Source organism: Alexandromys fortis, unplaced genomic scaffold (assembly GCF_014885135.2).
Source record: "Alexandromys fortis isolate MF-2015 unplaced genomic scaffold, M_Fortis_MF-2015_v1.1 scaffold_141, whole genome shotgun sequence".
In the NCBI taxonomy this organism is placed as follows: domain Eukaryota; kingdom Metazoa; phylum Chordata; class Mammalia; order Rodentia; family Cricetidae; genus Alexandromys; species Alexandromys fortis.
Window position 1 is genome coordinate 1,396,477 of NW_026068060.1, and position 26,503 is coordinate 1,422,979.

General features: G+C 45.5%; 1 protein-coding gene across 3 annotated transcripts in view; it reads right to left on the reverse strand.

Annotated features, from left to right (window-relative positions):
• The window catches only part of Atp9a (ATPase phospholipid transporting 9A (putative)), a 95,914-nt gene extending 80,956 nt beyond the window's left edge, over window positions 1-14,958 (reverse strand). Inside the window, exon 1 of one of the 3 annotated variants that reach the window (XM_050120180.1) lies at window positions 14,911-14,958. In XM_050120180.1, the coding sequence (XP_049976137.1) occupies window positions 14,911-14,924 (14 nt within the window). In that variant the 5' untranslated portion in view covers window positions 14,925-14,958. Of the gene's footprint in view, window positions 1-5,271; window positions 5,505-14,502; window positions 14,794-14,910 lie in introns of those variants that run through there. The other 2 variants (XM_050120178.1, XM_050120179.1) reach the window with 2 other exon arrangements.
• Between the last annotated feature and the right edge of the window lie 11,545 nt (window positions 14,959-26,503).

Here is a 26,503-nt window from a genome sequence, read left to right on the forward strand (position 1 = left end):
TAATTTTGCTATGTTAAAGTTAAAGCCTTCCTTTTTTTTATTTAAACAGAAAAAGGGGAAGTGATATGGGAGTGTCATATATCAATCTGTTGATTTCATTGGTTAAGCAATAAAGAAGCTGCTTGGCCCTGATAGGTTAAAACATAGGTGGGAGGAGTAAACAGAACAGAATGCTGGGAGGAAGAGAAAGTGAACTCAGAGACGCCATGCTCCCCTCTCCTGGGCACACGCAATAGCTCTGCTCTCTGAGGCACGCGCGATGAAGCTCTGACCCAGGATGGATGTAGGCTATAATCTCCCTGGTAAGCCACCTCATGGGCTACACAGATGATTAGAAATGGGCTAGTCCAGGTGCGAGAGTTGGCCGAGAAGAGGCTAGATATAATGGGCCAAGCAGTTTAAAAGAATACAGTTTGTGTGTTGTTATTTCGGGGCATAAGCTAGCCAGGCGGCTGGGGTGCTGGGGACGCAGCCCCGCCGCTCCTATTACAACAAGTTTAGTTTTCCCCACCTAGCTCTATTCTGTCCTATCACAGGCCAATGCAATTTCTTTATTCATTAACCAATAAAAACAACACATAGACAGAAGGACTTCCCACATCAAATACCAGGGATCAGTTTCTAAAACCCACATTGTAGCACCCGCATCCATTTCCTGGCTGCCTGGACACAAATAATCACACAGAAACTATATTAATTACAACACTGTTTGGCCAATAGCTTAGGCATATTTCTAGCTAACTTTTTGTGTGTGTGTGTGTGTGTGTTTCGAGAGAGGGTTTCTCTGTGGTTTTGGAGCCTGTCCTGGAACTAGCTCTTGTAGACCAGGCTGGTCTCGAACTCACAGAGATCCGCCTGCCTCTGCCTCCCGAGTGCTGGGATTAAAGGCGTGCGCCACCACTGCCTGGCTTCTAGCTAACTCTTACATCTTGGATTAACCCATTTCTACTAATGTGTGTGTCACTACAAGGCTGTGGCCTCCTGGTAAAGTTCTGGCATGTCGTTCTCCTTCAGCAACTACATGGTGTCTCCCTGACTCCACCTGCTCTCTCTGTCTCTTCCAGCCTGGCTATATTCTGCCCTGCTATTGGCTGAAGCAGCTTTTTACTGACCAATGGTAGTAAAACATATTCATAGCGTACAGAGCAGAATCCCATATCACCACATGATGGCTTATAACCGTCTATAACTGCCTTCCTCCTCTGGCCTTGTAAGTACTACACACATGTGGTACACAGACATACATGTAAGACACTCAGAATATAAAATAGCTTCATCAATTAAAAAAATAAAATTCAGGTTGAGAATAAACATTTAAATATTCTATACTTTCTCTTTCATTAGCATAAACATTACTCATGGGGTCCAGATCAATACTAAGTCTGAAAACAGACACCACTTCTGGAAAAGGTGGAACTGTTAATGTGACCAAGTCAGCCTAGGTGGCACTGAGAGTCTCTAACCTGAACTGAGGGTGTGGTTCTGTCAGAAGAGTGACCCAGCATGCTCAAGGACTTAGGTTCCAACTCCAGCACCCCAGGAGATGGAAGCAGTATGACCAGAAGTCCATTACTGTTGTGGAGTGACCTTTTACACACTGTGAAGATGTGCTGCTCTCATTGGTTTAATAAAGACCTAAATGACCAACGGTTAGGCAAGAAGAGGTTAGATGGAACTTGAGGACAGGGAGACAGTGCTGGGATGAAGATGGGCAGAGTTGCCAGGAGACTCGGAGAGAAACAAGATGAGCATGTAAGGCTGAGAAAAGATAAGAAATATGGGTTAAGCTGTAAGAGCTAGTTAGTAGCAAGCCTAAGCAATCAGCTGAGCATTTATTACTAGTAAGCCTCTGTGTGGTTAGTCGGGAGCTGGCTGGTGGACAGAAAACTTATGTTTACACGTTACATGTCTTACTTTTTTATATTATATTACGTGGGATGGAGAAAGGGACACGGTACCATTAAGGGGGGTGGTCGGAGGGCAACCTGAGGAAGTCGGTTCTCTCCACCCATCATAAGGGTCCTGGGGATCAAACTCAAAACAATCAGGCTTGGCAGCAAGCCCTTTCACCTGCTGAGCCATCTCACTAGCCCCTGCAACATACTTATAGGAAGCTCTTAAAGCTGGACTGAACTCAGCATCCGTTTAAAATAAAGTTTTATTAATAACAAGTGAGGTAGGGGGCTGGAGAGATGGCTCAGTGGTTAAGAGCATTGCCTGCTCCTCCAAAGGTCCTGAGTTCAAATCCCAGCAACCACATGGTGGCTCACAACCATCTGTAATGAGGTCTGGTGCCCTCTTCTGGCCTGCAGACAGGATATTGTATACATAATAAATAAATAAATATTAAAAAAAAAATAACAGTGAGGTAGAACTTCTGCCAACATTGCAGCTAGTAGTTCCTATGTGACTTTTCTGTGTTGTAAGAAAGAATCGTAAGTTTAGACATTAAATGATAAAAGTGTGTTTTGCTCAATTCTGAAGGCCATGAATCTAAGATCAAATCACTTCTTTGATAGCCTTCCAAATATGGTCACATTCTAAGTCAGGGTTCCTATTTGGGAACACGGAGATGAAGAACACAATACAGCCCACACCACTTCTCAGTACACCCACTGCCAGCTCAGCACACCCTGGATCCAGACCTGCAGCCACAGAACTGTCGTCCCAGCTACTCAGGAGGCTGAAGCAGAAGGATCACAAGTTCAAAGTCAGCCTCTTCTACAAACTGAACTTAAGGCAAGCCTAGACAATCCAGAGATCCTGTGTTAAAATAAAAGTAAGAAGCCTGGGGCCAGGCAGTGGTGGCGCACACCTTTAGTCCCAGTACTTGGGAGACAGAGGCAGGCGGATCTCTAAGTTCAGGGAAAGCCTGGTCTATAGAGTGAGTTCCAGAACAGCCAGGGCTACACAGAGAAACCCTGTCTCAAAAAAACAAAAACAAACAAACAAACAAACAAAAAAAGACAGAAGAGGCATGGGGGTGCAGTTTAGAGGCACAGAGCTGGCCTATGTGGATCAGGTGCTAAATTCAATGCCTAACACTGTAACAACAGAGCAAAATAAAGTCCTTCCGATTCTAAATTAAAAGGCTGATCTCACTGTGGAAAGCAATGGTCCAGATGAGAGTCCACAAGGTTTGATTTGAAGACAGGATGAGGCACTTTAAAAGAACAATAGAAACAGGGCCGGCCATTCAAAGGGCCTGCTGCATGATCCCGGTAAACGCTGTCCCATTATGGGCCATTTAGCCAAGCCTGGAAACAATGTTGGCTATCACAGTGAAGGAGTGGAATGGTACCAGCATCCAGGAGGTGGAGCCTGGGATGCTAATGCGCACTCCCTGAACTCCCTGAGGATGAGCAAGCAGCAGTCCACCCTGGCCAAGCCTGACTTCATCCATCATCGCCACAACCTGCCCACAGGCCACCTGCTGCCAGACCACTGCTTCCTCCTCGGGCGAGCAGCCAAGCCTGGTCTTGGAGACAAGAGAGAGGCTCTGCGCCTAAGTGGCCACCTTTCCAGCTCTCGGTGAAAGCCTCTCTCCCTGATGCCATCCCTTCCAGTTCCCCCCTCTTAAATCCCTACAATTCTGTTAAGACAGAAATAAAGGCAACATTAAGATTCCCAGCATAGACTGGAAAAAATGGCTCAGCAGTTCAGAGCACTTCCTCCTACCCCAGAGGACTCGGGTTCAATCCCAGCACCCACGTGGCTGCTCACAACCTCCTCGTCACTCCAGCTGAGGGATCGGATGCTGTGTTCGAGCCTCCCAAGACTCCTGCACACAGGCGGTGACACGTAAACTCACACAGGCATACACATACAGAAGATTAAAATCTTTTAAATAAATAAAAGATTCCCAGCCTGGATGTCGTTTAGGTGGTAAACTGCCTGTCAAGCTGGAAGCCCTGGGGTGCATCCCTAGCACCAAATAAACCAGGTGTGCGAATGCACGCCTGTAATGTAATGCAGGAATCACATGGAGGCAGGATGTCAGGATTTCAAGACTATCCAGGCTACATCCCAGACTGGAGGCTAGGATACCTGAGTCTCTTGTCTCTAACTCTCTCTCTTCATACACACACACAGTCTCTCACACACACACTGTCTCACACATACATACTCAGACACACACACAGTCACACACACTGTCTCACACACACACTGTCTCACACACACTGCCTTACACAGTCACACACTGTCTCACACACGCACTGTCTCACACAGTCTCTCACATACATACACAGTCTCTCTCTCACACACACACTCTGTCTCACACACACATACTCAGACACACACACACACACACACAATCACACTTCTGTGGATCCTTCGGCAGAACACACTGCCTTTTCTGTGCATCCTTGCAGGACCTGTGGCCCTGAACACTCCATGTCTGGTGGAGCCACTGCCCTGTCACTTGAGCACCAGCCACGGCTCCAGCATCTGGACAGCCTCCCAGCTAGCTTTCAAATGGCCATTGTTTTCACTTACGTTGTAAAAGGAGACTTCCTGCCACCAGTACAGGGAAAACAAATGTCGCTGGGCAAAGACAGAGGAACACATGCATAGCTCAGGGTTTCCCATGGTCCGTCTTTGCATATCTGTACTGAGTTTATCAATCCACACAAATCACGGAACAGACATTGGTTAATAAAAACTAGCAGTACTCCATAAATACATAAATATTCCATCGGTTATAACCAATCCTTTTTTAAGACAAGGTCTTATGTAGCCATGCCTAGCCTCAAACTCACTGTATCGACAAGGCTGGCCTAGAATTCCTGATCCTCCTGCCTCCACCTCCTCAGTGCTGGGATTATAGGTGTGCACCACCTGCCTGGTTAAAACTCTCTTTCAAAACTAAACCGAAGCTGAATGTGGTGGTGCATGCCTTTAATCTTAGCACTTGGGAAGCAGAGGCAGGTGAATTTCTGAGTTCAAAGCCAGCCTGGACTCCATAGTGTGTATCTCACACACACACACACCCCCCCCCCCGCAGCACTGAGGAGACCCTGTTTCAAAACAAACAGCACACAAACACCAAAGTCTACTTCACTTGGAGTGGAAGGCACTTCCTGCCCATGACTGAGCTCCAATAGACACAAAGAGAACTTGGAGTTCTGAGAGCAGCAGAAGGTCCAAACCCAGGCTGCTCAGCACCCGCCTCCTTGCAACTGTGACTCAGGTCAATGTCAAGCTGCAGAGGCTCCTCTCCTTAGGGACTGGCACCAAGGACGTCCCCTTACCCCTCCCCCAGGGCCCTACCTGGGCTGGCAATCACACATCCTCTGGTCTCCACGGGGACAGGCGCATCGGGTCTCAAGTGGCAAAGGGCAGGACTCTGTGACTGGCAGCGGATGGTACAAGAGGAGCTGGCAGAGGGCACCCAGATTACTTCCTGATGGCCCACCACCAAGACTTCTTCCCACTGTGTGTACCTAAGAACGCACAGAGCCCTTGCAGAGACTTCACCGGAACGAGAGAAGGCCACAGGAAGGGACAGTGGCTCCCCGGTACCTCACCCAGCAGCAGACTCCTCCCCAAACACGCCCTTGAACACTGGGCAGGACAGCCACCCCTCTAGACACTGAACAAAGGAGCATATTGAACACATTGTGGGTGTGACGGCTACCAGCTGGAATCCCAACACTCAGGAGCTTTGCAGCTTGAGGCGAGCCTGGGCTACAAGAGACCCTGTCTCAATTAAAAAAAAAAAAAAAAAAGGCCGAAACCCTGGCTGGAGAGACATCCCAGTGGTTAAAGAGTGAGAGTGTTGGCAAGTGTGTTGGGCTCACCACAGCCTGTAATTCCATCTCCAAGGTTTCTCTGCAGGTGCCTGTGCACATGTGAGCATGCGCGCAAGCGCGCACACAGCTAAAAAGAAAACAAACCTTTACAAAGAAAAACCCTCTGCGTGGGTGGTACCCACCTACAACCTTTAGTCCAAGCACCTGGGAGGCAGAGGCAGCTTGGTCTCGATAGTGATTTCCAGGTCAGCCAGGGCTACCTGGTGGGGGGAAAAAGGAAGGGGAGGAAGAAGGGAAGGAGGGAGGAAGGAGGGAGAAAGGGAGGGAAGAAGGACCCAAAACCAAAACAACATAAAACAAACAACAACAGCAAAAATAACAATAAGCTAGTTAAATATGGATATTTTTATTCTAGAACTCACTCTGTAGACCAGGCTGTCCTCGAACTCTGAGGTCCGCCTGCCTCTGCCTCCCAAGTGCTAGGATCAAAGGTGTGCACCACCACTGCCTGGCTCTTTTATTTAGTTCTGGGTTTGTTTGCTTTAATACAGCGGCTTTTAAAATGCATTATGTCTTTAAAAAGTGTCAAACTCAATGCTGGGGGTGTGGTTCAGCTGGTAGAGTGCTAGGCTAGCATGCACAAGTCCCTGAGTTTTAGCCTCAGCACAGCTTAAATGTGGTCCCGTGGTGAATGCCTGTAATCCCAGTGTTTCAATGTAGCAAGGGGAGAATTGGGAATTCAAGGCCATCCTTGGCTACATAACAAGCTCAAAACCAAACTGGGCTATGGAGAACCTATCTCAAACAAACAACCAAACAAAACCCACAGAAAAAACTCCTCTCTGAGGGGTGAGGGACAGAGCTGTGCAAAGGCCTCTGGACACCTGCAGGCTGGGCCACAGTTCTCCCCTGGTCAGGGTTGTCTGAGACCTCACCTCTGCCTTGACTATAAATACCCACCCTTTCCATAAACATCCAAGGCCACTGAGCTGGTGAAGGAGGCTGCTTTAGGACACCTCTTGGGTCTTAAATAAACATTTGTCACCCCCACCACAGTGAGCTGAAAATAGGCGGTTTGAATCTCTCTGCTCTCCAGTAGCCTGGGCCTACAGACGCCCTGAAACACTCACCCACAGCAGAGGCCCCATCTAGACACCAGCAGCACCACAAGAATGGGCAGCCCCGGAGAGAACGCCCAAACTCTCTTGGCTTCAATTTGTGGCTGCAGTCAACTTCCAAGGTATCATCATGAGTGGCTCACATGATGCAAACCTACCCGCTTAGGCCCTGGAGGTCCAGAGCCCACAACGGGTCTAATGGGAACTAAAGTCAGCGCCTATGCTGCGCTCCTGATGGTTTCAGAGACAGTCACCATCTATCTTTTAAAGGCCTTCCACCTCAAGCAAGCAACTCCTGGCCCCTTGTTACAAGATAGCTACACGCATCTTTTTCTTTTTTATTTAATTTTAAGTTAAAGTTTTTCTCTAAATTACTGTCTTGCTTACATTTCTGTTGCTGTGACAAACACCTTGACCAGAGTAACCTACAAAAGTAAGCATTTGGCCGGGCAGTGGTTGCACAGCCTTTAATCCCAGCACTCAGGAGACAGAGGCAGGCGGATCTCTGTGAGTTGGAAGTCAGCCTGATCTACAGAGTGAGTTCCAGGATAGCCAGAGCTACAAAGAGAAACCCTGTCTTAAGAAAAAGAAAAGAAAGAGAAAAAGCATTTGATTTGTACCAAGGTACATGCACGAGAGGAAGTCATAGGCCAGTCGGGAGTCAGTTCTCTCCGTCTGTCACGTGGGTCACAGGACTCAGGTGCTCAGGCTCGGCAGTAGGTGCCTGAGCCATCTCACTGGGTTAGGGTTTCTACTGTTGTGATGAAACATCATGATCAAAGCATCTTGGGGAAGAAGGGTTTATTTGGTTTACACTTCCAGATCATCGCCAAAGGAACTCAAGTAGGGCAGGATCCTGGAAGCAGGAGCTGATGCAGAGGTCATGGAGGGGTGGTGCTTACTTACTACGAATGCTTGCTCAGCCTCCTTTCTTAGAGAACCCAGGACCACCAGTTCAGGGATGGCATCACCCACAATGGCTGGGCCCACCTCCTCAATCATTAAGAAAATATCTTACAGCCGGATCTTACGGCAGCATTTTCTCAGTTGAGGCTCCCTCCACTCGGATAACTCTAGTTTATGTTAACATAAAAATTAGCCAGCACTCCCTCACTTGCTTTTATATTTGTGTTTATTTTTAATTGTGTGTATGTGTATTCGTCTGAGGACATGCACACACAAGTGCAGGGGTCTGTGGAAGCCAGAGGCATGGGAGCCACAATCACGGGCCATTGTGAGCCATCTGGAAACTGAACTCTGGTCCTCTGAAATAGCAGTACCCTTAACTTCTACACCATGTCTCCAGCCCCACCACACCCCCTTTCTTTTCTGAAAAGGGTCTCACATGGCCCAGCCTACAATATAGACGAGATGACAAACTCCTGATTCTCCTGTCTGAACTCTCTGAGTACTCAGGTGGCAGACATGTACCCAAGCCCATTTTCTGAGACAAGAAATCTTAACCTATAGTCTGACCTAATCTAGAACTTACTAAATAGTTGAAGATAACCTTGGATTTAACCTCCTGCCTCTGTCTCCCAGAGGACTATGATTACTGACATTCTCCATCGTATCTGGTTTTATATGGTGCTAGGACTGAACCCAAGGCCCCGCCCCCCATATGATAGGAAAGCATTCTACCAGTGAGTCAATCCTCAGCTGTTCAATTTTTCAAATACAAAAATGCTGCATTAGAATATATACACACACACACGATGTGAGATTCCCCTCTGTATGCTATATTTTATTACCACTAGTTAATAAAGAAGCTGTTTCAGCCAATGGCTTAGTAGAGTAAAGCCAGGTGGCAAATCTGAACAGAGATATATAGAGTAGGCAGAGTCAAGGAGACGTCATGTAGCTGCCAAAGAAGAAAGACACAGCCAGAATCTTTTCCGATTAAGTCTCAGCCTCGTGGCAATACACAGATGACTAGAAATTGATTAATTTAAGATGTGAGAGTTATTACATATGAGAAGCCTGAGCTAATAATTATTTAATTACAGTGATGTAATTAATATAGTTTCCATGTGATTATTCAGGGGGGAGGGTCTGCGTGGCCGGGAAATGAACACACAGTCTCCGCTTACACACACATACATAAAATACACATATACTTATATCATGAGCTCTTCTTTTTAACCAGTTCATACCTAGAACATAAACAGAAAAGGGGAAATGGTGTAGGAGGTTCTTCTGTATTTGTGTTGCTTTCATTGGTTTAATAAAGAAACTGCCTTGGCTTTGATAGGACAAAACTTAGGCGCAGAAAAGAGAACAGAATGCTGGAACGAAGGGCAGTGTGGCAGACGCCATGATTCTCCTGCCCAAGATGGACACTGGTTAGACTCATGCTGGTAAGTCACAGTCAAGTGGCAATACACATTAATGGATGGGTTAAACTGATATGTGAGTTAGCCAGTAAGGGGCTGGAGATAATGGGCCAGGCAGTATTTGAATGAATACAGTTTTCTTTTTTTTAAATATTTACTTATTTATTTATCATGTATACAATATTCTGTCTGTGTGTATGCTTGCAGGCCAGAAGAGAGCACCAGACCTCATTACAGATGGTTGTGAGCCACCATGTGGTTGCTGGGAATTGAACTCAGGACCTTTGGAAGAACAGGCAATGCTCTTAACCTCTGAGCCATCTCTCCAGCCCATGAATACAGTTTTCTGTGTGATTATTTCAGGGGTTAAGCTAGCCAGGCTGTGCTCCTCTTACTACACAGGAGTCCATGCTCCTTGGCCTTCCTACAGTCTCACACGTGATCTTCTCTCTGACAGAACACATTTATATATCAACAATGAAGTCACATATTTCTAAATTCCCCACCATCGAAGGCACTCTCCTCTCAAAAGAACACCTGATACGCTGGGGATACAACTCAGTTTGAGGCTGCTTGCTCAGCAGGCAGAAGGCCTGGACTCCATCCCCAGCACCGCACCGTTAACTGGGTATGGTGGCACACACCTTTAATCCCAGCACTAAAGAGCCAGAGGATCAGATCTCTGTGATTTCAAGACCAGCCTGGCCTACACAGTAAGAGTCTGTCTCAAAATAATAAATATCAGAAGAGTCTCCTGAACATCCCACACCAGAGTAAACATCATGCAAACACCTGTGTGTTACCATCTAATCCAGGCAACACCTGAAGTCTACTGAGGCTTCTGGTCAGAATCTTTGCATGGGTTAAGTCTCAGATCCAAGAATACATTTTGTTTTGGTTTGGTTTGATTAGTTGGTGTTTGGTTTTTCAAGACAGGGTTTCTCTGAGCAATAGCTCTGACTGTCCTGGAACTTGCTTTTTGACCAGGCTGGCCTCAAATTCACAGACATCTGTCTGCCTCCTGAATGCCAGGATTACAGGCGAGTGCCACCACGGCCCAGTTTAATTTTTGTTATCTCCACTTTAAAGATGAATGAAATCTATGGGCCGGAGAGAGATGATCCAGTGGAAAGAGCGCTGGCTGTTCTTGCAGAGTACCAGGGTTCAATTCCCAGCACCCACATGGTGGCTCAACTCTCTCTAATGCCAAGTCCCAGGGGATCCAACACCCTCCTCTAGCCTCTACAAGGTGGTACACAGACATAAATGAAGGCAAATACTCATATACATAAGATAAAAATAAATACATGCTGGGCAGTGGAACACGCCTTTAATCCCAGCACTCAGGCAACAGAGGTAGGCAAATCTGAGTTCAAGGCCAGCCTGGTCTATGGAGTGAGTTCCAAGACTGGTTCCACAGTTAATGGGAAACCCTGTCTTGAAAAATCAAAATAAACAAACAAATACCATCTCAAAATAAAATAAAGGGGAAAAAAGATGAAAAACCTAGACCTGGAGAATTTAAGGCAGTTTCCCCATAATCACACAGCTGGGAAGTGGCCATGAACCCACCACCTCCTAGACGTCAGTCCAGGTGTCTAGCGATATTTGACCTAGAAGGGAATGCCGCTCAACCAGAAGTCAAGGCAATGAAGTCATCAAATGGTTTCCAGACTAGTGGTGCAAATGCCTGTTGTCTGACTAGAACATTTCAACAGCCTTGCCCTTCCGAGAATGTGTTCACAGTGAGAGGATGCCTCTGGGGCCAATGGGAGCCTCAGCAAGCAACATCTCTACAACCTGTCACCTTGTTTTTGTTTGAGACAAGGTCTCGTGTAGCCCAGTCTGGCCTCAAACTCAAAAACACTGGGCCATCTCTCTGGCCCCAACCACACTTTCATAGGGATTAGCACAGGCCTAGCAGAAATGGGCCCATGGCTACATATCAACTTCCTCTCTGCTTATCCCGCTGCCCAGTCATGATTCAGGAAGACCTTCTGTCTCCATGTATCCCAGTATTCCAAATACCTAAATTCTCACTAGCTCAGTAGGTAAGAGCACTGGCTGCTCTTGCAGAGGGCCAGGGTTCAATTTCCAGCACCCACATGGTGGCTCACAACTGTCCGTAACTCCAACTAAATTCTGATGCCATCTCCTGGCCTCCACAGGCACTGTACCCGCGTGGCACACATATATGCAGGCATATAGACTCATAGAATGAAAAATATAAATCTGAAAATTTCTGAGATCTGACTGGCGTGGAACTCACAAAGATCTATCTGCCTGCCTTTGCCTTGTGAATGCTAGGCTAAAAAAAAATAAATAAATCTTTACAAAAATCCTCCCCGTAACATTACCACTCTCCACAACGCAGGCTACATGTGGGAAACACACGCCAGCACAGGCCTTCCAGATCCAGGGAACAATCCACATTACTCAAGGATGTGAATGAACGCTACAGTCTAGGATCCCACACTTGGTTTTAAATAATTTTTTTTTTTTTTTTGGTTTTTCGAGACAGGGTTTCTCTGTAGCTTTGGAGCCTGTCCTGGAACTCCCTCTGTAGACCAGGCTGGCCTCTAACTCACAGAGATCCGCCTGCCTCTGCCTCCCGAGTGCTGGGATTAAAGGCGTGCGCCACCACCGCCCTAAATAATTTTTTTAAATGTACATTGGTGTTTTACCTGCATGTATGTCTGTGTGAGGGTGTTGGATCCCCTGGAACTAGAGTTACAAACAGTTGTGAACTGGCCTGTGGTTGCTGGGAATTGAACCCGAGTCCTCTGGAAGAGTAGCCAGTGCTCTCAGCCACTAAGCCATCTCTCCAGCCCCTCAAGTAGAACTCTTTAATGATTATTTATCTGGGAGACTAGAGAAAGGTCTTGGTGGTTAAGAACACTAACTGCTCTTCTAGAGGTCCCAGATTCAATCCCCAGCACCCAAACAGTGGAGCAAAGCTATCATTAACTCCAGTTCCAGGGGATCTAATGCCCTCTTCTGGTCGCTGAGAGCACTGCATACACATAGTGCACATACATACATGCAGACACAACACCCATACATGTAAAATAAAAATAATCTTTATTTTTTATTTGTGCATGTGTGTATGTGTGTGTGCATGTACAAATGTTTTTCCTGCATGTATGTATGAGCACCAGATGAGTGCCTAGTGGCCACAAAAGTCAGGAAAAGACTTCAGATCCCCTGGAACTGTAGTAATGTATGAATAGTTGTGAGCCACTATGTAGGTGATTGGAATCCCACCTGGTTTCTCGACAAGAGCAGCAAGTGCTCTTAACTACTGAGACATCTCTCCAGGCCTGAAATCAGACTTTAAATAACAAAATAAAAACAATTTGTGTGTGTGTGTGTGTGTGTATGGGTTCAGAGGAACACCAGGTGCACACACGGAAGTCAGGGGACAGCCTGCTGGAGTGGGTTCTCTTTGCCCACCTGTAGGTCACAGGGGTCAAGCTCAGGCCATCAGGTTTGGCAGTAAAGGCCTCTTCCTTCTGTACCCTTTCACTATGTAGCCCTGGCTGGCCTGGAACTCACTACATAGACCAGTCTGGCCTCAAACTCACAAGAGACCCACTTGCTTCTGCCTCTGCTGGAGTTATAGACATGTGCCACCCTATCCAACTGATTTGTTTTGTTTTTTAGAGACAGGGTTTCTCTGTGTAGCCCTGACCTGCACCTCACTCTGTAAACCAGGCTGGCTTCACGCTCATAGAGATCTGCCTACCTCTAAGTCCCAAGTGCTAGGATTAAAGGTGTGCACCACCACTGCCCAGATCAACTGATTTTTTAAATATAAAATAACCTGCCCTACTCCCTCTGGACCTCTGAAAATCAGAGCATATTTCTATCCTGTGCACTATGACTCAAATTACTGTTCAAATTTTTCTGTTATGCGCCCGCCCAGGGCTTCTCAACAAGCACTTTCATTTAAAAGGTAGGGGATCTTTGGAAAGACAAAAAAGTCAGGCCTAGTGGCAGAGAGTTACCATCCCAGCTAATCTACAAGGGCAGCTGAGGCAAAAGGACCACAAGTTTTAAGTCCCTCCTGGGCTCAGAATGCATTCACGACCTAGAGGAGAATTTCAGTGAGACTCCAACTCCAATAAAAGACAAAAGAGGCTGAGGAGTCAGCGGCCTGTTAGAGCTGAGCCCAGACCAACCGGCTGAGAGAGAAACAAAGACACACACACATAGCCTCCACAGTGTGTACGGGATCACTAGCGGGTATGGGAACTGAGGGTGCTCAGGCACCCACAGAATGTCGCACAGCATTCCCTCCCAACAGGATGTACGTACTACATAAAGATCACACCAGACCAGGGAGGGCATGCTGACGCGTTCAGGGCACAGTCAATTTCCATTCTTCACGTTTCATTAATCAGCAGGTGGCTGCATCTGGGAACACAGTGGCCACTGTACAGACCCCAGATCCTCACTTCAAAGTCTTAAAGGGACGTTACGTTTTTCCCAGGGGAACCCCCTGCGCCTGCCCAGTCAGGAAGCCCACACCTAGTAGGCAGATCTTGTCTAAGGCAGGTTTTAGCCCAGCCCCTGAACAAATCAATCAAGGCACTTACAGTCTGCTAATCTAATTCATTAAAATATTAATCGCAGCGCTCTAACGAACTGTCTTCATAAAAACACACATTTGCGGGGGCTAGGGGGATGGGGCTCAGTGATAGAGCGACCTAGGTTTGATCCCTAGCACCACCAAAAGCCAAAACAATAAGAAAGCCAACACACACACACACACACACACTGGAAGTGTGGGGCAGGAAGTATGGGAACCCTGTTCCAGCACCTTCCCGCTCCCATCCCCACCCCCATCCCTGGTCCTTCCGTTTCCGTTTCCCACTCGGTAAAATTGAATAAGGCCTCAGGGAAGCCAGGCACAAAGGCCCACAAGATGGCAGCTGGCATCTCGCCTCATTACACCGACACCTGGTCAGCAGCCCCACCCAGCTCCGACGTCCGGGGGTGGGGGGGGGTGGAGGAGCCACCGGGAACCCGGGGAAGACGGGAGGCCCCGCCCAGCCTCATCGGCTCACCTGCTCGGCGCTAGAAACGCACCTCCCAGGTCCCACCCCCAGGGGCTCTGATTGGCGGTCGAGCCTCAGCCTGGGACTCTGCATTCTCGCCAGAGCAACCCTTGTCCCCTCGGGATCGGCCCCGCCCCGGCCGGCTGCCAGCCCCGGGGGGTCCCCCGCGTCCCAGGACCGGCTCTCCGGGCCTGCGGCAGGTGTCCCCCCGCCACCTCCCGGCAGCCCGGCCACTCACCCCGCGCGCGGCCTGCTGTCCACCCGCTTCTTGTGGCGCACCGGCTGCAGCGGGATGCTGTCCGTCATGTCGCCGCCCGCCGCGCCCCCTGCGCTCCCCGCGGCCTCCGCGCCACCCCGGGGCAAGGGGAGGAGGCGCCGGCAGCGGGCGGGCCGGGCCCGCAGCGCAGGGGCGAGGTCGCGAGCGCCGGGCCACGCGCGGAGCCGCCCGCGCGGCCCAACCGACGGACACGGCCGCACCATGGGCCCCGCTCCGCGCTGAGCCCACGCGCGCGCCCGCAGCCCGGGGCCGCCGCAGTGTCCCCGCCCCGGCCCGCCGTGCCGCGCGCCCACCCGGCCACGCGCGCCCACCCGACCGCGCGCCCCTCATCGTGCCCGCGCGCGCACACGCGCGCCCCGCCGCACTCACCCCACCCCGGGCATTCTCTCCAGCTCGCTCCGAGCCGTGTGCACACACCCCGCCCCGCTCACCCCACCTCCACGCCGCGGACACCGACACACACAGCCTGCCTCCTCCTCGACTGGCTTCACCCGGCGGCTCGCACTCGGGTCTCCCGAGTCTCGGGCCCGCGAGGGCGGGGGATGTACAGGTTTCCAGATTCCCACATGCCGTCTTGCACCACCCACGCCCCTCTCTCCACCTGCCTTCCTGCAATCACACAGACTTAAAGCTGTGCCTTCTTCACCCAAACATCCTTAGACATTGCTGTGGGGGCCAGATCTCTAGACACAGGCCTGCTCCACCATGATCGCCTGCACAGGGCCTGCGTGTGTCGTCTGTCTCTCTAAAAGGTTATTGTGAAAATGAGAAAACTCAGGGCTGCAGAGATAGGCTCTGCTCGACCCACCTGCAGCTTGGGCCCCAGAGGATCCCAAACCCTTTTCTGGCCTGCCAGAGAACCTGCACACACGTGGCATACACTCACGCAGGCATATGCTAGTTAAAAATAATAAAAACAAACCTTCCAAAAATTAGCATGTAGGAGCCAGAATTGGTGATGCATTCCTTTAATTCCAGGACTTGGGAGGCAGAGGCAGGTGATCTGAGTTCAAGGCCAGCCTGGTCTACAGAGCCAGTTCTAGTATAGCCAGGGATACACAGAGAAACCCATATGTCAAAAAAAAAAAAAAAAAGCCAGCATATAGGGGGCTCGAGGGACAGATCAGGGGTTAAAAACACTAGCTGCACTTGTAAAGGACCTGGGTTCAATTCCCAGCACCCATGTCAAGTGGTGGCTGTAGTTTGACTCCAGGGGAACTGATGCCCTCTTCTGGCCATTGTCAGTACTCAGACATATGCAGACATACATGCAGGCAAAACACATAGACTAAAAATACATAAATCTTTTTAAAAAACAAGTGTGTGTCTCAGGCCCCTCAAGATGTAACACCACATAAGGAGCATAAACCCACTGTGCCAGAACAATATGAGGCACAATCCCACTAGTGTTTCCTGTCAGGGTCCCAGCCTTTCACACTATTTTCTCCAGCCAATGTCTCTGTGTCTGGGCAAGGAGCAGCTATGAAGATACCAATCAAAACACGTGACTAAGGTCCCAAAGACATTCCCCATCAGAAGAACCTCTGAGGAGGAAACAGAATTCTTCTACCAGCTGACCTGGTCTGCTTGCTGCCTGCTCTCTTCTGGAATGGTACTTCAGGGAAAGGTCCTAGGTTCGATCCCCAGCACCAAGACACACACGCACCATAGATCGCATGACACACAGTCGGGGCTCAGTAAGTGCTTTTAAGCGGATCCATTACAGTAAGAGAGCAAATTCTCCCCATTTCCCATCGGTCCCCCACCTTCTCAGAAGGGTCTCAACTGGCCTGCAACTCACTATGTAGACCAGGCTGGCCTCAAACTCAGAGATCCACCTGCCTTTGCCTCCCAAGTGCTGGGATTAAAGGTGTACACTACCCAGTCAAAGAGACTTCTAGTTGATTTTAAGCTCTAGCCTAAAGTTTGCAGACGTCCCAGCAGCCCTGCCCACTAAATCTAAATAACTCATTTCATGAGTGAGACAGAGAAACTCGGAACAAAACTATGAGGTGAGCAGGGAGCAGAGCTGGGTTCCAAGGTCCGGCCTTTCACAATGAGAACAATCAGGAAACGGGGCCTTTGGTCACAGCAGAACCAGCATCGAGCCAAGGAGGTTATACATACATTCATGCTCTCTCTGACCTCCTGGAGCCACATATAGCTGCCCCCACCTGGATGGGCACTGAGTGAGAGCAGCTGGTGAGTCAGGCTCCTGTAGGCTTCCAGCACCTTCCACCTGTGAAATTTCCCAGCAAGCTACCTACTCTGAGACAGTCTATTTGTCAATAATAGAGCTCAGGACAGCTCTAGACTCAGAGTGTTGGAAGTAGTTCGTCATCAGTATTACCAGGGCCAGTGTGCAATGCCAGGAGCACTGTGTGGGCAAGGCTTCCAGGCATCAAGAAGGTGCCTGTGTGTGTGTGAAATACAGTTTCCATAGGTAGCCCAGGCTAGCTTCAAATTCCCAATCTCCCTGCCGGAAATAAATACAGGCCTGGCCTAAAAGCTACTTTTTCTTTTAAGCTTCCTTCCAATAGGACAATCTCTCACAGAGAAAGACATTTCAAGACTGTAGCAACTAGTCCTAGTGTTAGTGAGTTGGAGGCTATCCTTGGCTACATGGGGAGACCTCTCAAAAAACAACCCTAATAACAAAAAGCCTTTTAGTTCATAAGCAAGCACATGCTTCCATGAGACAGGAGAAAAAAAGGATGTTCTCCAGGCGGTTGGTATATGAAACATATAATACCATCATTTATGGTCATGTAAGATTGATTATATCTCAGGCTGGTCTTGAACCCTCGATGTAGTTAAGGACGATCTTGAACTTCTGACCCTTCTGCTTCTAACTGGGCTAAGGGGTATAATATGCCACTAGGCCTAGTTTATGCACTACCACGGATGCAACCCTGGCTAAGCATGCTAGGCCAGCACACTAGCAACTGAGCTACAGCCCCAACCCCCAAGAGCCTTTTTCTATGTTCTCTTTCGTACCGAATGGGCCCAAGGCTAAGAGAGACAGAGCAGCAGGACACAGGACCATGTACTGGGGGAATCTACTTCAGAATCGCTGGACCTTCTTGGCCCAGCTCTGCCTTCCCCTTTTAGGGATCCATGACAGCCCTGTCCATTCAACAGGACCTGGGTGCAGGATGCCCTTGACTCCAGGGTGCCTAGAAAGATCTTTGAATAAGGGAATCTAGTCCAGATCCTGCTTCCCAGAAACACCAGCTCATTCACATGACGTCTTCCATGGCAACAGGTGTGGACCAGTCTATACCTGAGTCTCTTGGTTCAAGGCCACAGAAACTCAAGTTCATAGTGGACCCGAAGCTGTGGCTGCTTACATCTCTGTGAGGATGCATGGCCACTGTAAGGAGACAGGGAAGACGAGAACTCAGAGTCAATCGAGTCTTTGTGCTGGTGAGACGGTTTAGGGGATAAAGGTTACACCAGTCCAGCCATCTGGGTCCCAAGCCCAGATAAACGTAGAACTGAAAACTGACTCTAAAGTTACCCTCTGACCCACCCTATGCCCAAGGGTGTGTGCCAGTGCACGCATGCACAAAAACACAAATATAGAAATGATGGTGGGCTAGATGGCTCAGCAGTTAAAGGTGTTTGCCACCAAGCCTAAGGACCCGAGTTCAATCTCCAGGGTCTACATGGTAGGAGACTCAGCTGCCTTGAGTTTCCTCTGACCTACACACATACACACACACACACACACACACACACACACACACACACACACACGGCTCACGCACACCCTCAAATGCTCACACACAGTAAGTGCAACGTTGTAAAATGTTTTTGCCTAGGTGCTTGCCTTTAATCCCAGACTTAGGAGGTAAATGAAGGCAGATCTGTGAGTTCCAAGAGTACAGTGAGAACGTATCTTTGAGACAGGGTTTCTCTGTGCAGCCTTAGCTGTCCTGGAACTCACTCTGTAGACCCTGTAGACCAAGGTGAGTGCTGGCATTAAAAGCATTCAACACTACACCTGGCAATAAATGATAAATGGCTTTTTTTGTTTGTTTGTTTGTTTGTTTTGTTTTTTCGAGACAGGCTTTTTCTCTGTAACAGTCCTAGCTGTCCTGGAACTAGTTCTTGTAGAGCAGGCTGGCCTCAAACTCACAGAGATCCACCTCTGCCTCCCAAGTACTGACTGAGATTAAAGGCGAGAGCCACCTCCTCCTGGCAATAACTGTACCTTAAAACACCAAAGCAGTTCAGGTAGCCATGGGGGCTCGCTCCTGAAACCCTCATACTTGGGAGGCTGAAGCAGGATTGCTAAAATTTCTGGGCCAGCCTGGGCTGCATAGTGAAATCAAAGTCAGGCACAAAAAGTTGAGGTTTTTTTTTACAATGTCTTTTATTTATTTATTTTTTTTTTTGAGACAGGGTTTCTTTGTATAGCCTGTGCACCACTGCTAAGGTCCCATGTTGGCCTCGAACTCCTGATCTTTCTGTCTAGGACTAGAATAGGAGGTATGAAACACAGCCAGTGTTAATAATCCAATCCCGGCCCCGCTTCTGTTGTCGGAAGGCAGTGTCTCCTAGGCCACACTCTGTAAGTAGGATGAAACCAGGCTGACCTTGAATTTATCCTTTTTTTCCTCTATTCCACGAGCTAGGATTATGGGTGTGGGGCTCACACCTGGCTTTAAACTAGCATTTAATAGTGCTCTTTCCAGAAAGTGTTCCAGGAAGTACAGGAGAAACCAAGAAAGATTCCATCTCACTAGTTTTAAGGGTTGGAACAGTCCAGGGACTGAGATATGAGATACTAGTCAACGTGACTATCTCTCCGAAGGTCACTGGAGACCTGAGAGGACCTGCGGTCCTCCACCCTTCAGTTCTGAATTAGCTTTGAGCTCTTTTGTTAATAACAAAGAGCTGTGATGGAAATGCAGATGGTCCCATCAGCTGAGGGCTTGCCCTGTGGAGAGCAGCTAAATCCCTCACTCAGGTCTGTAAATTCATTTCAACACTTCAGTTTGCAGTCAGAGAGTTCTGCTTAGCCTAGGGGCCTTAGGGTGGGGAGCACAGATAAGACAGGGACTGGTCCAATTTGTTTGTTAGAAGTTGATTTCTATCCCCAAAAAAGGGATTTTAGTATTAGAATGCAGATTTTTAGATTTTAGTATTTGCTGTTGTTTGCTGTGCTGGGGGCTGTTTTTCCCAGAGCTTTATTCATTACAATAAAAATGTGCAGGCTGCCCATCCTTTCGGCCAAGCTTTAAGGTCTCCACCCCTCAATGATGACCACAAGCGCGTGCGCCCACACACACACACACACACACACACACACACACACACACAGCAAAATGAATACATCCAAGGTGGACACAGCACCTAAAGAATGACACTCATTCACACACACCCAGGAAAAGGAGGCACCCCTACCCCACAACACACAAAGAGGTCCAGGATGGACCCAACCACCTGCACTTCTGACTCTTAAGGGCCAGGGGGGTGCTAGGCCAGCAGTACATACCAGAACGGGGGGAAAAAACTTACACACAAACATGGTGGGAGAAAAAAAAAACATTCAAAGTTTATTTTCGGACAGACAGCTTCAGCAGGTAAAACTACAGCGTAGCTCACACATTCATTCACAGGGTGTGAGAAAGCCACGGCTGGTGTGTTCTCTGTAACAATATCCACTTCACAGTGTAAACAGCCGAACAGGAGAACCAGCGAACACTTTATCACAGGCTTCACGTACAATCCCAGAAGGAAAGGCACAACTTGGAAAAAAAAAAAAAAAAAAAAAAAAAGTTTTGGAAGTTTTTCTATTAATTACTCTGTTTCCCAGATATGCCATTCCAAATAAATGCCAATAACATTAATGTAATAACCTCCCAATTTACCAAATACTTATAGAAAAAACATGTGAAGTTAGATTTCATAAAATGTAATGCTTTTAAATACTTAAATGATTCTCCCTGAAGCCTGCAATACTATTTTGTAAAATGGTGTTTCTATCAAATTTGTCAGCTATTAGAGTTTAGGACTTCTTAGTTTATTAGTAATACAAATGTTATGACTGAATTAGAGAAGCTTCCCTAATCACTGAAAGGTCTTTGAAAGCTCCGAAGTAATTATATCTTGTAATTATCAGAAAGTAAAGTTCTCGAATCATTTCCACCGTCAAGCATTTACTGCTTCTCAGCCTGCAGCTATGTTTGGATAAGATTAGCTTCTAATTATAGGGATGAAAATAATTAAGGTGAAATAAAATTTTCATTTTAAGTTGCATATGCTATTTGAAATGCAGAAGTTTTCTGCCCTTATGTAATGTTTCAGAAGTCTTGAAGATCAAATTGTTATTGTACCTTAAGAACCCATGGTAGAGAAAATGAACATCTTTCATTTATCTTGTAAAAAAAGTAAATATTCAGACTACTTATACTGTAATGAGTGATTTAGTTCTATTATGCTAAATATTTTATTGATTTGATTGAATTAAGAAGATGCATAGACTAGCAAACAAATAAATACTTGAATATATTTTTTAATGAATAGGTAATTGTATTTTTAAAACTAACATAAAATATTTTTTGACTTTTTTACTTAAAAATTTTAATATCAGGAAAGCAATAAACTAGAAAATTGTTTGCCAGAATGCCTTCAGTTTAATATAAGCTGTACTAAAAAAAAATCAATATTAGAGTTCTTAAAAGTATAAGTGTATTTTGAAGGCACTATCTCAGCCACAAAACCTTTGACTTGCAGCCTATCCTACCTGAAAGATATGCTAGGGCAATGATGGCACAGAATTTGTGGAAGTAGCCAGTCAATATTGAGTTGACTGAAGTCTCAATCCATGAAATGGAAATCATATCCGACTGTGCTTGAGTGATCAAGAACCAGAGAGTAGATAGCCTAGAATCTAGTGTAAAACCAAAAACTATCAGTTTTAAAAATTTTTACCCATAAAATGACTCCTAATAAGTCTGCTAAACTCATAGATCAGTGACTTATCTTGTTGTCATGAGAGAACTTTCCTCGTGCAGTAAATAGAAACAGATGCAGAGAGATTCACAAATAGCCAGGCATTACTTGAAAGAGAATCATTTGAACACATAGCTCTAAATGAGATCTCTCCATTAATTTCTACTCATGAGAACTCAGAAAAAAACCATGGAAGAGGAAAAGGAAAGAGTCCAAGAGATATCAGGGATGAAATATACCAAAAGAACAAGTCCCAGTGAATCAAATAATCCAGCATCATATAAACTCACAGAATGAAGCAGTAAGCAATGAGCCTATGTGGGTCTCTACCAGATCCTCTACATATATTATAGACTTCAGTTTAGTGGTTTAATGGGATTCCTGAGTATGTGAATGGGTAGGTCTGACCTTGTGCCTGTTCTTGAAGATGTTTCCTTCTGTTGGCTTGTCTCCAGGTGCTTTGAGTCACTTTGCAATCTGAGACATAGTTTTCTAGAAGTGCCTGGCTTTTCATGACCTACATAGTAGCAAATTCCAAAGAAGGGAAAACAAAAACAATAACATCACCAACAAAAACTAAAATAACAGGAACTAGCAATCACTGGTCATTAATATCTTTTAATATAAATGGACTCAACTCACCTATAAGAAGACACATGCTAACAGACTGGATATGAAAACAGAATCCATCCTTCTGCTACATACAAGAAATACACCTCAATCTCAAAGACAGAAATCACCTCAGAGCAAAGGGTTGTGGAAAAGTTTTTCAATCAAATGGACATAAGAAAAAAGACAATGAAGCTCTGCTAATATCAAACAAAATAGATTTCAAACTAAAATCAATCAAAAGAGACAAATAAGGACATTTCATATTAGTTACAAGAAAAATCCATCAAGAGGAAATCTTAATACTAAACATATATGCTCTAAATATAAGGACACCCTCATATGTAAAAGAAATACTACTAAAGCTTAAATCACACATTAAACCCCACTTCTCCTGAAATTGAGAAGTTTCTGCAAAGCAAAGGATACAGTCAAAAAGGCAGCCTACTGAAAGGGAAAAGATCTTCTCCAACACCACATCAGACAAAGGACTAATCTCCAAAATATAAAAAGAAATCAAGAAATTAGACATCAAAATTCTAAAGAACTCAATTAAAATTTAGGGTATAGAACTAAACAGAAAATCCTCAACAAAAGAATCTTAAATAGCCAAAAGATAGTTAAGGAAATGTTCAACATCCTTAGCCAGGGAAATGCAAATAAAAAAACTACTCTGAGATATCACCTTACACCTGAAAAAATGGTCAAGTTCAAAAATACCAATGACAGAAGATGTGGAGTAAAGGGAACTCTCATCCATTGCTGGTAGGAATGCAAACTTGTACAAAAACTTTGGAAATCAATATGGTTGTTTCTAGGAAAATTGGGAATCAGCTTACCACAGAATCCAGCCATACCACTCTTGGGCATATACTCAAAAGATGCTCGGTATTTGTAATAGCTAGAGCCTGGAAACAACCTAGATGCTCCTCAACTGAAGAATGGATAAAGAAAATGTGGGACATTTACACATTAGAGTACTACTGATCTGTAAAAAACAATAACATCTTTAATTTTGTATGCAAATGGATGGAATTAGAAAACACTATTCTAATTGAGAAAATTCAGACTCAAAAAGAAGAGTATGGTATGTACTCACTCATAAGTGCATACTAGCTATAAACAAAGAATATTGAGCCTATAGTTCATAATCCTAGAGAAACTAAGTAATAAGGTGAGTCCCAAGCAGGAAATAAAAACATATATAGATCCAACTGGAAAGTCAAGACAGACAAGTGCCTAACAAAACTGAGAGCATAGGGATTAGGGAAGAAGAGAGAATGAAAAGAGAACAGGAAGGGAGAAGGGGAGGGGTGATTAGAACTTGAGAGAATGGGATAGTAGAGAAGGTAGAAAGACAGATACGAGAGTAAGGAAAGAGATATCTTGATTGAGGGAGCCATTATAATAGGATTAGCAAGAAACCTGGCTCTAGAGAAATTCCCAGGAATCCACAAGGATGACCCCAGCTAAGACCCAATGCAATAAAGGAGATGGGTTCAGTCTTGACTTGCCCTGTTGTCAGACTGATGAATATCTTAAATATCTATAGTGATATTTAAGTGATATAGTGATATCACTATATCTATAGTGATATTAAATATCTATAGTGATATTTAAGTGATATAGTGATATCACTATATCTATAGTGATATTAAATATCTATAGTGATATTTAAGTGATATAGTGATATCACTATAGATATTTAAGATATTCATCCAGCAACTGATGAAAACAGAGGCAGAGACCCGCATTGGAGCACTGGACTGAGCTCCCAAAATCCTGTTGAAGAGTGGGAGGAATAAGAATATGAGCAAAGAGGTCAAGACCATGATGGGTACACCCACTGAAAGAGTCTACCTGAGCTAATGGGAGCTCACAAACTCCAGCAGGACTGAGAAGGAACAAACATAGCCCTCTGAATGTGGTTGACAGTTGCATGGTTGGGGCAGACTGAAGGGACTCTTGTCTTTACTATAAGATAACTTTTAAGCCTAAAATGGAGGCAGGGCAGTTGTTGAAGAGAATTCCACAGACAGAAACAGAGGACTGGGTGTTTTCTTAGTTTTATGTTGCTTTGTTAATACCACACAAGATTGTAGAGACTGTTCATTTAGAATTATCATAGTATTTTTCTAGATTTCAAAGTTTACATATAATTTATTTTTTGAATTACTTTTTCAGCTATTCCCTTTTTGTCAATTAAATTTTCAAATAAAAATGTCACTAGCCTCTATTTATTTTCTGCTGTACTCCTGTGTGTGACAAAATATTCTTGGAAAGATGCCAAACACACACACACAGACACATACACAAAACACATGTACGCATACACAAATACACACTCCTACTTAGTATTGCAGAAAGGGAACCTACACCGATAAAAGTAACAGTTGTACCAATGTCCAAGTTGGTGAACCAATGAGTTGTATTTTCTTTGTCTTGTTTGTTTGTTTTTTATTTTATTTTATTTTTTTTTTATTTTTAGAGATCAGATTCCTCTGTAACTTTGGACCTGTCCTGGAACTAGCTCTTATAGACCTGACTGGCCTCAAACTCACAGAGATGTGCCTGACTTTGCCTCCAGAGTGCTGGGATTAAAGTCATGCATCACTACCGACCTGCGAGAACCAGTGAGTGTAAGTGGGCTTTCTAAAAGGAATATGAGTGAGGGGTTACTTACAAGGTCAGGGATAACTCACAAAGGCAGCTGCATTATAGGAAAATCCACTCCAATATGGGTGACAACTCATGAAAGTTCTATCCCTCACTTTCTCTGACCAGATTTGAGAAAGAACAACAATACAGAGTCTCTTCTCTGCTGATTGACTGGCCAGATTATCTGTCCCATCTGTTGTTTACTCTTTTTATACTGATACAAGGGGCCCTAGAAAAACTCCAAGTTTCTATCTTCCAGACCTGTTACCTTTCCCTTATTCTCAAGTCTCAAGACCCTTTTTCTCCTACCTGAAAAAAAAAATATTTCAACAGTCATATTACAACTCCAGAGCTATGAAGTTCATAATATTTCTCTGGTTTTATTTCAACAGAAGTTTTCATGAATAACTGTTTTGTCAATGATACCAGCTGGGTTCAGTCCAGTGTAAAGTCGTACATGGAAAATAAAAGGAGATTGAGGGGAGGGTTTAGAGACAGGCAGAGATATTGAAAGGAAAACTAGAACATTTTTTCCTTCTTGAGATCCTGGAACAAGCTGGATGCCTGGGCTCCGACCTGTGTACTTATGGCCTGTCTTGCCAGGTTTTTCCTCCCTGATATCTTCCTAATGCTTGCTCCACTTCTAATCAACTACTTCCTGGCACAAATCCCGCTTGAACTCCTCATCTTCCTTTGCATTTTGAATGTACAGTCCTCACAGAGTAGAGCCTTCCTCCCCATCTGAAGCCTCACATTCTGAGCTTTCAGATTACCAAATTCAACTACAACCAGGAAATATTCTGTGGTAAAGAATATTGTGTCTTCTAAAATTTGAAGATATTTAGTAGCCGTCTTCATTAGCAAATCGACTATTGCATACTGATAGTGGAAAGCTCAAATAACTCCAATTTGATAAGCACAAGAATTTTGACTCCGTCAACTTGAATGTACCAAGGAAAAGCTCAAAATACTCTAAGAGAAAATTATTGAAGTAAAAAGGAGGAAAAGTGCATGTTTCAGTTGTTGAGAATTAACATAATAACAAATATCTTGACTATAAAGAGTGGAATAAAAAGAAATACTTACTAACACTCAGACTACAAAAGGTGCAGCCACAACAAACAATCACTACTCACTTAAGATGGAATGACAATGTTTTTCATCGGAAATTGTGTAAAAACAACCTTAGCAAGGTATATGATTTGTCTTGTTACTGCAAGAAAATGCCATGCAAAGACTTGATTCCAAAGATGAAAGGAGAAACACCACTGACCCAAATGATCAATGGCCAAATTAACTCAAGCAGACAATTAATTAATGCAAGTTTTTTATGCATGTACACAGGCTGCCTCTTCCTAAGGTGCGGTTCAAGAGGTGAGTATAACATCTAAGACAAGGCTTTTATAGCTCAAGAATTGGGCATTTAGAAATAGAGGAAAATAGGTGGAGTTACAGCAGGTTATCAAAACAAGGTAATCACAACAAATATTCAAAGGTGGTCATATAACTTTTTGAAACAATGGTACAGTTTTAAGATGGCTATAAACCTTGGCTTCTCATCAGTCAAGGTCAATGGCAAGGGGTTTTGATCCTACTTCATGTTCCTGCTTGATGGGAGCCTAGCCAGTTTGGATGTTCACCTTCCTAGACATGGACGGAGGGGGGGAGGACCTTGGACTTTCCACAGGGCAGGGAACCATGACTGCTCTTTGGATAGGAGAGGGAGGGGGAG